A 14,990-nucleotide genomic window follows, 5' to 3' on the forward strand; every position below is an offset into this window, starting at 1 on the left:
CAAAGGGAATCTAAAAGGAACTTTGAGTTGTTAGATTTCTCTGTTTAAAATGTGTAATAAAATTGAATTGAAAGGAATTTAAAGAGTCCATATTCTGCTTACTTGCTTATTCATTCTGCTATCCTGCTACCCTTACCCTGAGAGGTGAAGGCAGATGTCTACCCTCCCTGAACCTGGTTCTGTCGGAAGTCTTTGTTTTTGTCCTTCCTCATAAAGAGTAGTTTTTTTTAATTCCTATCCACTGTCACCAAGCCCATCTTCGACTGTTTTGAGGGATTTCACTTCTCTTCAGTGTGTTAAATCGGCACTTTTTGGGCAAAATTTACAAAATCCACACCAAAAGGGAGTTTGTTTATGTTTTGTCATCTTTGCAGGTGTCTGATTCTGGATTTATAGGTCTTTGATCTGCGGTCACTGGCTTCACTGATCTCCAAAATGTTCATTATTCTTCTGTTTGTCTGTTCTCCATCTGCTATTCTGACCCCAACGGTTGAGGCAGATTTCCGCCCTCCCTGAGCCTGGTTCTGTCCGCGGTTTCTTGGTTTCTTCCCACTGTTGCCAAGTGCTTGCTCAAAGGCTATTTTTGCAGTGGTTTTGTATCCAGTTGTGTTCTTGAGCTGACTTTACACGTGTCTTTAGTAGTGTTTTCATATCTTTTTGCCTCTTAGAAATTATACAACACTGACTCAAGACTCAAGATACATTTTTTGGCTTGAAGACAAAAAAGAAGAATAAAGGAACTCATGAATCTTCTTGCAGCGTCTCAGATTCGTCCTGTGACCTCATTTTCAGGTCTCGACCCACAGGCTGGGAACCTTTTCTAAAAGCTGGTGGCAACATTTTTCATATCACCCCGATATAATTATGTGCCAGCGGCTGGTTTCTAAACTGTGACATGTTTGATGCTTCAGCTGCTGAATCACCAGGACAGTGAACTGCAGAAATCATTACTTACTGTGAAGAATACTGAGGCGAGCAAAAGTCCAACAGAGAATATGAGTCCTCTGCTGTTGAGATGGATCTGTGGAGAAAGACACAGGGAGTTTTTTTTTTTTTTATAAAAGTTAAAACTGTCTGGGTTTAAAATGCCTTTAAAATGGCCTTGAAAAGCATATTATCCTTTTAAAAAATCACCAAAAGTACACAATTTATAAGCTAGACAGAATCATAACAATTTAACTTCTTTATGCTCAGTTGGCAAACATACAGCAAAGAAATAAACTATATTATAGAGCATTATAGTCGTGTTGTAGTGTAGATTATTGAAGGATAGAATGATTCCTGTGTTTATTACAGAAGGTTACTTCTGGGGTTCCTCCCGCCCATTTGTATTTGTTTAGTACATAAATTGCTTTTGTTAAACTCAGAACCGCAAAACCCACCGGTGGGTTTGAAAGGTGTGCTCATTTTATGAAAATTCCCCAAATTATGCCATTTATCACAGCCAGAAACTGTAAAAACAGAAAGATTTGTAAGATTTCCAACTTTCCAACAGTCCTTTAACTAATCATGTGTGATGTGGTGTTTCGTCAAACTTTTCTTTACTAAATCTCATCTTAAAATTGCGTTATTTCATGAAAATCACTTTATTCTGCAAGTGTCATTTAAAAATTTGCAAAATAAACCATTTCATTCTATAACAAACTAAAAATTCTAGACTCCTTGGTACAACTGTGAATCCCAGAAATTCAGCTTTTGTTTTTAATATTATTATTAAATCTTTCATACTAACATCTGGCACAGAACAGATTTGTTCTGTTTCCATAGAGGTGCAGGATTAAATATTGTTGTGAAAAGTGAGCCCACAGTGAGGAAAAATTAAACTTGCTGAGAAGGTTAAAAAACTGCTTCTTTATGCACCACAGACTTTTATGTCACCCATTCTTTCCCTTGTAAAGAATATTCATCAGGTTGATCAATAAATAATATCTGCTGAGTGCAGAGGTCTAACAAACAAACTCTCATGTTCTCCTCTGCTCTGATGAGTCCAGCAGAACCTCACTCACGTTGGATCCATAGTCGATGCAGAGAGTTTGCAGAGCCCAGGGGAGGCCGAGGCCCACCAGGATGTCGAACACGTTGCTGCCAATGGAGTTGGAGATGGCCATGTCTCCCATGCCTGAGGTAAAGAGAGCAACACCGACTGAGCACAGCGGCCTGTAACAACCTATCGACCACATCTACTAACGGCAAATATTGATTTCAGCTGCCCACATCTTGTTTGTGTACCTTGTCGAGCCACTATAACACTGGCCATGCAGTCGGGGACGCTGGTCCCTGCTGCCAGGAAGGTGATGCCCATGATGACGTCAGGGATGCCGAGAGTGAAGCCGATCACTGTCACCTGCAACCACATGGACAACACAACTCAATCTAGACCTTTACTCGTTTATTCTTCAAGCAGCAATCAAAGAAAAGAAAAAAGTAATCGTAACTGGTGTTATGAAATTAACCCAACAAGTCTAAATATTGACCCTACAGTGTTATTTATGGAGTGAACTTTCTGGGTTTGGTTTTTGTGTGTGTTCTTGCCCAGGAAACAGACGCAAATTAGACGCTGGCTAATATTATTGCTGTCCCTGCAATTAATAAACAATAAAAATTTTCTAAAAATTTTAATTTTGCCTAGTTAAGTCAACGTTTTTATACAGCACATATAAGACAATAGCTCTTGTAAGTGTTTTTCAGTAATAAGTACAATCATTGGCCTTGAAATTAACTCAATAACTGGTGGAGACACAAAGACTTATTTTATTTCAACATTCTCCACGATGTCTTCAATCCACAGAGCTCAAGTTGTTCATTTTGGCCTCACAGTTGTGGAGCTGCAACTTTCAGATTTTTTTTAGGGAGAAATCTAAAACAATAGCTCAGAGCTGAAGGGAGTTAATAACAGAAGTCAACAGTTGCCAAAATTATGACAAACATCATAAAATTGTGCATCTGTTCACTAAACACTGCAGCTTCTCACTATTTTAGAAATAAAAGCTACCAGCGGAACAGTTATTAACCTTCAGGTAGAATAGTTCTACCAAAAGGCACTAAAAGAGTTTTTATTGATTAAACATTTTCGATGCAGATTTGAAAGAATATTTAAAATCACATCTATAGCTGTGTTCTGAATCACATATTCTTTGGTTTTACTTTCAGTATGTACTGAAGCTGCATTTAAAAAGAACATACTGTTGCATGCAGTATCATGCAGTTTACTAAATACTACTTTGTCATAATACTCCACCTTAATCTTTGACTGTCTTGCTCACATATTCAGTATGTCATTCGCTGACTTCTCTAGTTCTCATTTTTTGATTTGCTTGTCCAGTTTGACAGATTTCTGATCAATAACATGATGAGAACAAACTGTCAGGCTTTTAGAGCTAATTGTTCATGTGATATTGTTGTTCAAACAGCCTCAATTTTTAACAAGCAAAGAAAACCTGCTGAATGTGGGTCGACAGGAAAAAAAATTGAGATGGAATGACACACTGCACTTCTGTTTTTATTTCTAAAACCCGCTATATTGATCCTATATCAGCTATACCTGTACTGTTTGTTTCCTTTATTACATTTAGAAAATCTAATAATTTTGCATCACTTCTTAAACAGCTGATCAGATTTCAGAAGGTTAAAGACTGAACTGACCATCCAGACCATGATGTACGAGAGTCCAGCGATCCAGATGGTTGCAGTGAAGAAGGACACCATGAACCACCTCTCCCAGCGCCGTTTGGCACAGTTGGGCACCGTGAAGAACAGCAGCAGGGACAGCGGCCACATGGTCAACCACTTCAGCTTGTTGCAAACACCAGCTGAGGGTAGAAGAACAGGTGTAACCATGACTGAAGCACCTGAGAGAGGTCGTGTCGCTTCAAACCTTCACCTGTGTCCTACCTGGAACTTTGAAGGGCACCAGTGGTCCTTCGTTGTCGTCCTCTCCTTCTCCTTCCTCGTCATTCTCATTGTTCTCGTTGTCCTCGTTCTCGTTCTCCGTCTCATTGCCTGACTCCAGCCGCTGAAGCCTGCACCTCCCGTTCAGGCCTTGCTCGGCCCCGCCCATCCCGTTCTCCAAGCCCCGCCTACTCTGACCTCGGGCCGCAGAGTCCGAGTCGCCATTGGTGATGCGATTGACCCGAGTCTCCGTGGTGTTGATCAGTCTTTGTCTCTGGAACATTAGAAGATAAGATAATACTTTATTAATCCTGAAGGAAATTCATGTGCCAGATATTGCTCAGAAAAAACAAATGACAGATGAAACAACAGTAGTTACTAAAAATAGAAAAGCAATAAGAAACTTTGAGTGTGCCAATGCAGCTCTTGCCGGATAATATGTCCTGCCATAATTATACCAAAGTTATCATTCATATAAGTATATTTTATTTTGAAAAGGCAGCTGTTTCACGAGCCCCAGCCAGTTCCTTTTAACAGCTTTGAGCTTTAACTTTGAAAGTGTGGTCTAGTATCAATCAGCCAATCAGCTGTGAGTCACTGGTTGTTTGCAGTGAGCAGAGCAGAGAGAAGCTGACAGGCAGACTGAGGATTAGAGCCTGAAACAAATGGTCACAGCTCAAAAACTAAAAGTCACATCAAAAAATCTTTCACCGTGTGAAGGGAATCTATTTTTATGTTCACACTATGAATTGTTTAGATTTAGTGGCAGATTAGAGAGACCCTTTGTTTCTGATATTCTCCCAACATTTTGGAGCTGTGATATAATGACAGTTTAGGTCGATACACTCTGTGCTTTGAGGTGATTTATGAAAAACCTTAGGTCCTGCAGTGATGGGACTCACACTGGGTGAAGAGGACGGAAATGCCTACTGCGGTGTATAAAGTGTACATGTAGAGTAGCATTGTGAGAAGGAGACAAGGTTAACTGCACCTTTTTCATAAAATTTATTTGGTCAAAATTTAGCTGAAGGAAAATTCTGGATTTTCAAAACTTAAACTGATGTATTAGTTTAAGTTTCAAACTTAAACTGATACTTCGTAAAAACTGTAAAAACATGAAAACACAGATGAAGGGGAATCACATTCAAAGCCTTGTGACCCGTTTAAACTTTGAATGAAGTTTCTGCTGTAAAATTTGCCAGAGCTACAGGGTTTCAAAGATGGCTGGTTTTTCCAGTTGTCCAACCAACTTCCCATTAATTTCAATTCAGATTGTAAAGGCAGTTTTTTTAAAAACGAAGTTTGTAAAAACTAAACGACGAATCGCTACCAAAAGTCATAGCACACTATTCCCGATTGAGCTGCATGTTTTGATATAAATTTAAATGGGTTTTCTAAAATTCTGGGATGAGTTAGGTGCTGAAAATCATATCAGAAGAATCCATAAGAATAAGCCCAAGGAGCTTCAATGCTTATACACTGGTAAACTTAAATATTGCACCGTACGTTGACAATGTTGTATATATAACTGAAATATTGCACATGTAATCAAAGTGTTACACATTAAATGAAATATTACACATGATAACTGAATATTACACGTTAAACTGAAATATTACAGTTGAGACTACTGAGAAGTAACATGTTGTTTCTGACATTGTAACTGTTATTCCTGCACCACAACACAGAGATTTCCACTTAAAACATTTTGTATTTCGAGCTGTTACTGTGTTTCATTTGCACAACACAAAGCAGAAAAAGTTCAAAAGTTCTATTTATGTGAGACAGAAGTTAGCATTCTGTTCTTTTCTTCTCTGTCAAACCTCCAAATGTGGCTGTTTGGTTTGGATTTAAACCCAAACTGTAGTCTGCAGCCGACAGGTGTCTGAAATATCCAACAGAAAATTAACATTCATTCCACTGCTTCTTCTGCTGAATCCAGACAGAGTTATTTGGTTTGTATTTATGCTAAGACTCCAGAGTTCTGGCAGCCACTTTTCAGAGTAACTTTAGCTGACAAAACTATGTTAAACTTTTTGCAGTAACTTGTGTTAAACTGCGGGTTCGTACCTCGTTGATGAGCATTCGGGAGGCCATGGTGAGGCGGGTTCTGGGGGAGAAGTGACTGGTGATCATGATCCTCATGCCGGCCTCAGAGAAGGACAGCTGGTGGGGATACGCAGACAGCAGCTCGTCCACCATCAGCACAGACGGCTTACAGTGGAAGTTAGCTGCAAAGAAATAACACAAAATGAACTGCAGTGTTGATTATGTCATCATTTCTCAAATAATTCCTTTAAAATGGGCTCAGATGAGAGGAGTTTGGCAGGAACATTCCTCTCATCTGTCATGAACACATTGAAAAATCTGAAAATAGCAGAGCATCAGACACTACAGCTTATTAATCAGATTTTCTCATCAAAGGGAGCAGAGCAGCATCTCATGGAGAAGCAGATGGAAACAAAAAGGAGTCTACTTGCTGTAACACTAATAAAACTGTGCAGTCAGGAAAAAACGACAGTAAAAATGAGTCCGGATGAGGAAATGGCTCATAAGGTGCAGCGACATGGTTTGTTTATTCTTCAGCAAGAACTGGAGAAAAGATTTTAAATATCATTTTTAATACCTGTCACTAATTTCAGCCTCAAGGTCGAGAAGTAAAGTCCTTCTGGAGCAAATCTTGCCAATCGGTTGCATTCTGGGTTAACAGAAGTAGTTTCGGGCTAACAAACCAGACTCCTGTCTAAATCATAAATATGCTCAAGGGAGAATCTGTGTAATATCAATTTTACAATCTGTGCCATTTTGTTATTTTCCACATTCAGAGGAATCTGTGCAATACCTAAATTTCCTACATGTAGGAGAATCTGTACAACATATTTCTTGTTTATTTGGTAATTTTGCGCTATCAAATTTGCTGCTGTGACACTGTGAATTTCCCTGCTGTGGGATCAGTAAAGGTTTATCTTCAGTCAATACGGTGAACCATAAATGGTCATCTGGACATTCAGATTTGATCCCTTAAATATCAAAATTGTTTGACAATATCAGAGCAGGTTGGAATGTTTCAGAAGGGATCTGTACACTTTAAATTACCTACGTAAACAGTCACCATTTGAACTACATTTAAAGAAAAGACCTTATTTTGAGGTTGGTCTGCAGACGATCTGTCATTATCTTTTATATTCTCTGTGAACTTACGTGTCTATTCTGTAGGATGTTACTTAAAATATCAAAAAAGACTATCTCCATAACAGACTGTGGTAGAATACAGTAAAAGCATGCGTGTACGATATGTTGTATTTGTTGCAGGTGAGCAGTGAAGCCCTCTGGACCTGGAGTCATGTGAAACATAAAGTGCAGCAGAAAGGTACAGTAGACATGAATAATGGATGGTAGATGTATGGCTGCTGGTTTAAGTGCCTCCCTGCCAACACACAGTTAGAAACGCCAACACAAACCAGCAGCTTCATGTTCAGAGACAATGTCTGGACTGCAGAGATCAGAAACAGCTTTAGTATCCCCCTCAATTGTCCTGGTAATTGCTAAACTTAAAAATCAACTAAAATAACTGCTTTCCTTCTTAGATCAGAGTAGAAGAAGATTTGCGATCTTGAAAAGGGACCATTTTGAGAACCAGGAAGATTCTTACTTACTTTTTGACTGACAAAAAAAAAAAACAGGTTGGCTATCATTTATGAACAAATCTCATTTTGACCATAAATTATTCATTCAGAACCTAAAATATTGGTGAGCACCAGATGCCACTTAGATCTGAATGGGAATCAGGACAACATCGGCATCATCTCACCCCAACCGGTTGAGGCTGATGGCTGCCTTCCCTGCGCCTGGTCATTAAAAAAAAAAAAAAAAAAAAAAGCTTCTTAAATAAGAATATTTTCTGATTTCTTTCCTCCTCAATGACTGTAAACCGAATACCTTCTCTATAGACTTTTCAGAGTGTATTTGATGTCTGAGTAAGGATCACCAGATGTTTGCTATGTAAATTAATACACATTACATTCTGTGTATGTATGCATTATATTGCAGTTATGAAAGTGCTCGTATCAAACCCAGATGAGCTTAATGCAAACCATTTTATTCAAGCTGCAGCATTTCTGACCAAAGAGTACCACTAAGTCTGCTAGTATTATTTTCCCTTAACATATTCAATATATAATACAATATTATCGTTCCACATATTTTTATCTATATTATAAATACAAACAAAAAATGAGTTTAAAAAAGTTAATTTGGTTTTCACAACATCCACGTGGTAAGAAGATAGTCTGTTTACTTTTCTGATAACTCCATCGCTGCGTAACTCAAAAATGTTTAGACAAGCTGAATGTTGGGTTATTTCATCTTAAATCACCAGGATACTTCTGCTTCACCATCTCTGATTTGCCTTAAAAATTATCATAAGCTATGGTTATTAAAATGCTATCTGTGAACTTTTAGATGAATATATCAAATACTTCTCTGAGGTCATTTCTTTTTCAACATTTCCCGTCAATCCCCTTTCAGCACATTTCTTCTTATTTGCTTGATTTGTTATAAAAGTTAGCTAACAATATCTTCAGTTTTGTGACCAAGTATTTTATATTAACAAATATTCTATATGTTTTGTTTTGTATTACTGTGACAAGCAGCTAAATATGATTCACAAAATATCACTGACTTCTGTTTTATCAATTTCTTTGTAAATGTGCTGAATGAAGAGAGTTTTCATGATGGCTTTATTTTTTTTCATACCTCAACTCAGCCATAATCAGAAACAACAGTGAACATTTCAGTTTGTTATCTTTAAATATTCTTAAGGTATTTTTGTTGAAACAGCAAAAAACAACTACTTGATATATATCATGTTAAAATTTCACAGGTAGCATTTTAAATATCCATAGTTTATGATAAAAAAAAGTTTCAAGCAAATCAGATGGTGGAGAAGAAGGAATTTCAGATGGAATAACCCCATATATGAAGCCCAAAAGCCAAAAAGTAGGACAAGATGCAGAGAACTTTTTCGATGAGGTCCTCCTTGACACCGTGCAGCAGAGTAAAAATAGACGAGGACTGGCTGCCTTTATCTGTATGCAAATTTCAGCAACTACAAGCTGCAGGAGTCTTTTTAGAGGACGGAGTGAAACAGAGCATGCTGTGATACCTTTCTTCAGCAGGACTGCAGTAGCATCACACGTGACGTTATCCTCCAGATCAGTGCTGCCCGTCAGCCCGTTGGCCAGATTCACTGAGCTCTTCTTTCGGCGGTCGAAGTAGCGATGCGCCCTGCCATTAAACCTGACAGAGACACATATTTGGTGACTAAATGCAGCCAGAAAAAAGGAATAATCAGGTTCTGAAGATGACACTCACTTCATCATGAGGATATAAACAGCATACATGAGGATCAGGACCAGAGATTCCCACCTGCACGCAAGTAAAACTGCAGTGTAATTGGGCAATTTAAACACCTTTCATGTGTGTATTTGAGTTTGGTTGTAAATATGAGTACGCACCAGCACACCTTCTCATCATAGATGAACTAAAAAGGCAAAACAGAGGACACATCAGCTACAGGGAGTGAAATTAATTCTGCATTTCAGCATATTTGCCACTAGAGGGCAAAACAAATCCAGAGCTCAGGAAAAGGTCAAAACGTGACCTTTCAGTTCATTACATCCCTTTAAAAGACAGACAGCCACTAAAAAAACATGCTGTTCTTTTAAAATCTGGCATTCTGGTTTATAAACCCTCTGAACTCCAAGCAGTTTGTGTTGTTTTTTTTTTTTTTATGTTACTGTCATGTTTTTACTCCCTGCGTTCTCATTTTCCACTGCAACGTAAAGTCCTGCACCTCTACGGAAAAAGAACAACCATGGCCAGGAGATAAGAGAACTCAGACATGTATCTTGTGCAGAATAACATCATTATAATACCATAAATCCTAAAAACACAAGTTGAATTCATTCGATTATTTACTTTGCAGGAAATAACATGTACCACGTTTTTGCAAGTGCCCACAGCAATTACCAAAAATGTGTTATATATATGTAACTATTGACATTTTTACAACCTCCGCTCTGTACATCAGCTGTAGAAAGATGTTTCCCCATGCTGGATGTTACGTCCATCAACTTGCTCCTCTGTATACTGTTCATAAGCCATGCTGCCTTTACTTTATTGATCCAGTATTTTCCTTTCAGTCTGCGTACATTCTGCCCTGTGGAGACACAGCCTGCAGTTCAGCTGAAAAGCCTCTGAATTATTGTCATGTGACTGTTAGTCTCAAGTCATGGCTTTTCAGTTGCAATGATGAGTGCAAACTTTTTAGTTTTCTACAGGACCTGGTGCAAACTGTATATTTTTGTCAAATACTTAAATGTAGAATAAAATGTAGAATTCAGATTTGATGACTTGCTTGTTGCAGTAAAAGCATGAGTACTATAATTTAAATACAATCACTTACGACAAAAAAAAATTAGACTCAACAAAATGTAAATAAATATCAATATGGAAAAGCTTTATTTGTATTTTTGTTTCATAAAACACTTCGCCACTTTGCTTTTGAAAATTGCTATATAAATACAGTTTACTACTACTATCATCTACAGATACAGATGGATGCATCATTGTGTACTGTAAACAGCTTTTCACTGCTGCAGTTGGTCGAGGTGGAGTTCATTTACTACTGATGAGCACTTCAGTCTAGGAACAATCATCATATAATATGTTTAATGTAAACAAATGTTTTTCCTCCGATCACACCTTTAAGAAAAACGTCAAGACGTACATGTTTTCAAAGGCTTGTGGTTGATCTTACAGGTTGTAATATTTTACTATCTTATATTTGTTTTATCTTAATGATTGATTCTACAAGGTCTTATTCTGTTCTGTCTTACTTTTTTAGTGTTTTATGTTAATTTGATTTTACAAATTGATTTTAACAATGCCAATTGTTTTTAAATATAAATAAAATTGATATGATATCTCAGAGGCTGATTTTTTTTTATATATAAATATGAATGAAAGCATGATCTGCAAGTAACAAAGTAATGATACCTTGTGTAGTGGAGTAAAAAAGTGCAATATGTGCCTATGAAAAGTCCCAAAAAATTTAAATATTTAAATATAAATATTCTAAATATTTACCTTAAAACTATACAATACTTTGGGAAATGTAAGCCATTACACTCCATTTGCATTTTTTACAATTTCCTTTTCTTTCGAAAGCTCATTTGTGTTAATGCTTTTACTTCGACTTCCTTTTCTATCCCCTGAATTACAAAAAATGCCTTCAGGTTTGAGAAACATGGTATCGCTCTAAAATCTGCAAAATTACATCATTTATCAGAGCCAGAAACTGTAAAAACTGTATAAACTGTGAAAAAAAAACAAAAAACAAAACTCTCTCTAAGCCCATGAACATGACCGTCACGTGTAGGTTGGTTTAGAAAACGAACAAAATCTAAGCTTAAAATTTTGATATTTCAACTGTTTGCTCTGACCAGATTCTGTCATAAAGAAAAGATTCAGAGCTCAGTCATGACTGACTCAGCAGTGACCAACACTGACATGAGAAACATTCTGTCACTTGTCAGCTGAACTGCAGGCAGTTTTTACACAGAACAAAGAGGAGGCGAGGATGGGAGCAAATTAAAAATGTAAACAGAAAATTATCCAGACTATGTAGGGGCAGCATGTTTTCCATTCTTATCACCTGTGGAAACCTGGAAAAATGCTGGACATGTTGATTCCAGGTTTTTTCAATTGATGCAAACTAAATAATCAAAGAAGTTTAACTTTTGTTTTTTTCACTTTTGATGATTTATGGCATCTCAACTGTGTCATACTGCACAGGAGACATTTCTGAGTTCTGTCTCCTTCTTCAGGATTGTTCTGTTTCCATAGAGGTGCAGGATTTTATATTGCAGTGAAAAATGAGTCCACAGTGAAGAAAAATGTGACAGGAGCAGAAAAGGCCCAGAAACTGCTTGTGGCTCAGTGGGCTGATTTTTTCTTTATTTTACCTCTACTTGTTCTGCCTAATTATCAGTCATCTGTGAAGCAATTCGAGCTGCCTGAAACGTTCTGTACAAGTTCAGTTTGATAGATTGTGGGACAATAGTGGACTCTGCAGGCTCTACTGCCGGGGCAGAAAGTGCAAACAGGGTATTGATACTGAAGTGAAATGCTCCAATATGCTCCCGTTTCTACACTGAATCATGTCAGTTTTGTATTTGCATGATTAAGTTCTTACCGCAATGAGGGCAATGATAGAAAAGGTGTAAAAAATGGAATCTCGGAGCAGAGCCCAGTGAGAAAGCTTCACCGCCTGCAAGGAGAAAGCAGAAAAGCAGGTATGCAGCATCAGTTTGTGGAGTAACACGTAGCCTTGGTGATACAGAAAAGCCTCTGACATCATTACCATAGCGATGTAAACACAATCTGAACTCTTGAATCACAATCAGTGAAAAAAGCCAATTGCAAGGTTTCATCCTACGTAGAAAAGGTGCTGCTGTGTTTATCAGCTTTATGTAATCAATGCAGGTGCCCACAATGCAGTGACTCACGCTTTAACGCTCTCCCACACATCGCTAACTGTATACATGAGTGCAGGGTCAGGGGTTACATCTTGAATGAGCCACTCCCAGCTGTGGAATCAAGGCTGAAGGCGAACTTACAGCACAACAAAGCTTTAAAATGTTTGCTTGTACTGAACAGCGGCGCTTTGTAGAAGAAAACCTGCTGCCAAAGGTAACAAACCAAACTCTTGGAGATGGTTTTGTCGCAGCCCATCCCTCTGACTCCCATCGCAGCGCCCGTCTTTCTCCCTCATTATCTCGCTATGATTACATAAGGTGCAATCTGGGATTGCATCACTGTTTGGAGTCCAGCGCATATATTTTTCAGAGCAGAGAGCTTATCCTTGTACTCTGCTCATTTCCATGTCCCGGGCATGTCAGATAGCATCAGAGCCAGGCTGCAGCATATAATGTTATCTGTGCATCGCGTGCAAAACACACCGAGCCGAGGATGTAAAGTAGACAACAGATACAAACTATAGATTGTAATCACACCGACAGAGGATGAAAACAAAAAACTGAAATAAACTAGATAGAAATCAGTGTTATGGGTGAGGATGCTGTCTGATTTGTTCATTTCCATTATTTTAATTACATTTTTTAAAATAAGATATTTATCGTTATTGTATATATAAAAAAGACTATGGTTTGGTCTGCATTTTGTAACATTATGTAAAAATAACATAGATTACAAAATGGAATCACTCACTTTATTTCTTGAGTATGTCTTTTATTTGCAAATTATAGTTTCTTAGATTACTATGTTTTAAAAATAGAATATATCAATGAAATCATCTTGTCTAATCAGTAAATTGATGATTTTTATGTAACCAGCTCCCCTTTTCTCCCTTTCTTGTTCATCTTTCTTGTTTTCCATATGTAATTTGCCTCAATGTCACTGAAAAATAGAGTTGCTCTTCAACAAACTCTAAAATATAAATAAAGGTTGAATGAATGAATGAATAAATAAAGAGCGCTGAATATGCACACAACGCCATCCCATAAAAAGGTCTCTGCAGCAATATTGTTTCCAATCTAACTGTATTAAGTGAATAGCAAACTTTTGAAATGTAAAAATGTAAAACATAAAATGTAAATTAGTCCGGTTCCTGTTAACTTTACTTTGGCACAAATAAACATAACTGTGTTGTGTCATCAGAAGAGGGCGCTAGAGGCAGCCATAAACAAAACCTGCCAAAAAGAACAAAAGTTTGTCCATCTGCGAGAGAAAACTACAGATAAGTCTTGAAAAGTTGGAAATTATTCTTTCATGTCAAACATTTTTCATGTTGTTCGGAGTCTTTAGAAGGATAAACAGGTCATCAGTGGAGAGTTAACGGTCAAAACCTATTAGGAAAAGGTGTTTAATTCTGCCATGAAGTGCATTTTTTCTTTTAAGAAAACTTTGAAAACATCTTTGGAAAATTTTGTTGTGAATTTTGCCATTTCTATTAATTTTTTTTCTAATGTGATACGTCAAAAATGCACAGAAAAGTATGCTGATGGAAACACATCATAAACTACATTTTAATATTCATCTTTTAAACACATTTTTAAAAAGTCAATCTACACAAACATTAAAACCCCTGTTAAATGTGTGCTGGCGTTTCAGCTGAACTCCTTCTGCTAATATAACTGTCTCTGTATAAACTAACTTTACATCCTCCATGCTGCTGAATAAATGCTCACATGGTTGCTTGTTCTAGTATATAAAGGTGACATTATGCCGCTAGTTGTGAAAGTGTGTGGATTATGACGTCATACCTGGCCAGCGAAGAAGCCGCACACGCCGATGATGCAGAGAATGTTGAAGACGGCCGAACCCACGATGGTTCCCACGCCGACATCACCTTTAGTGATGAAAACCCCTGGGGAGGAAATGAGACAGCACAAACATGAGTGGAGTCCACAGAGAACAGAGTTACCACATATCAAAGCTGCAGCATCTGCAGCGGTGACAAACAGATGACACACAACCGTCTAAATATCAAGACACACAAATAAGCCAACAGAGACACACATGACGAATACACAGCAGTGACACAGTTCATGAATACGCTCTGCATTTAACCCAAGAACCTGCTGGTGGGATTAGAAGGCATGATACCTTTAAAAAAATCAATAAAATCATACCATTTATCAGTCAGAAACTGTAAAAACTGAAAAAAACATCATATTTTCCATTTTGTGATCATCCTTGAACATCATGTGTGATGTGCCTTTCTGTTGACAAAGTTAATTAAATCCAAGCTTAAAATTATATACTGTACCTATGACAGATGTGAAGAGTTCGGGAGCTGAACTGCCGGCGGCCATGAAGGTTGCACCTGCTACGTCCTCGCTGAGATTGAGACGCTGGAAAGAACAAGAGACAAGTAAAATTCCAGCTGGTAATTCAATGAAACTGACTTGTGAACGAAATTTTTCTTCAACTTGACTTCAAGTCCCCGACCTACTAAACACTGGAGCAACCGCAATCTTTAAATTTATCATCTTCAAAAACTTTTGTCCATAACTGTA

At 37.7% G+C, this 14,990-nt stretch overlaps 1 protein-coding gene across 1 annotated transcript in view; it reads right to left on the minus strand.

The window, feature by feature from the left end:
• The window catches only part of LOC111583468 (sodium/potassium/calcium exchanger 3-like), a 67,234-nt gene that overhangs the window by 4,180 nt on the left and 48,064 nt on the right, over positions 1-14,990 (minus strand). Inside the window, exons 5-16 of the mRNA XM_055009886.1 lie at positions 14,741-14,825; positions 14,235-14,338; positions 12,146-12,220; positions 9,405-9,430; positions 9,262-9,315; positions 9,053-9,186; positions 5,959-6,119; positions 3,892-4,162; positions 3,643-3,809; positions 2,230-2,344; positions 2,007-2,119; positions 956-1,021 (exon numbers count right to left, since the gene is read on the minus strand). Coding sequence (XP_054865861.1) covers positions 956-1,021; positions 2,007-2,119; positions 2,230-2,344; positions 3,643-3,809; positions 3,892-4,162; positions 5,959-6,119; positions 9,053-9,186; positions 9,262-9,315; positions 9,405-9,430; positions 12,146-12,220; positions 14,235-14,338; positions 14,741-14,825 — 1,371 coding nt within the window. The remainder of the gene's footprint in view (positions 1-955; positions 1,022-2,006; positions 2,120-2,229; positions 2,345-3,642; positions 3,810-3,891; positions 4,163-5,958; positions 6,120-9,052; positions 9,187-9,261; positions 9,316-9,404; positions 9,431-12,145; positions 12,221-14,234; positions 14,339-14,740; positions 14,826-14,990) is intronic.

This window comes from Amphiprion ocellaris, chromosome 4 (assembly GCF_022539595.1).
Source record: "Amphiprion ocellaris isolate individual 3 ecotype Okinawa chromosome 4, ASM2253959v1, whole genome shotgun sequence".
In the NCBI taxonomy this organism is placed as follows: Eukaryota; Metazoa; Chordata; class Actinopteri; family Pomacentridae; genus Amphiprion; species Amphiprion ocellaris.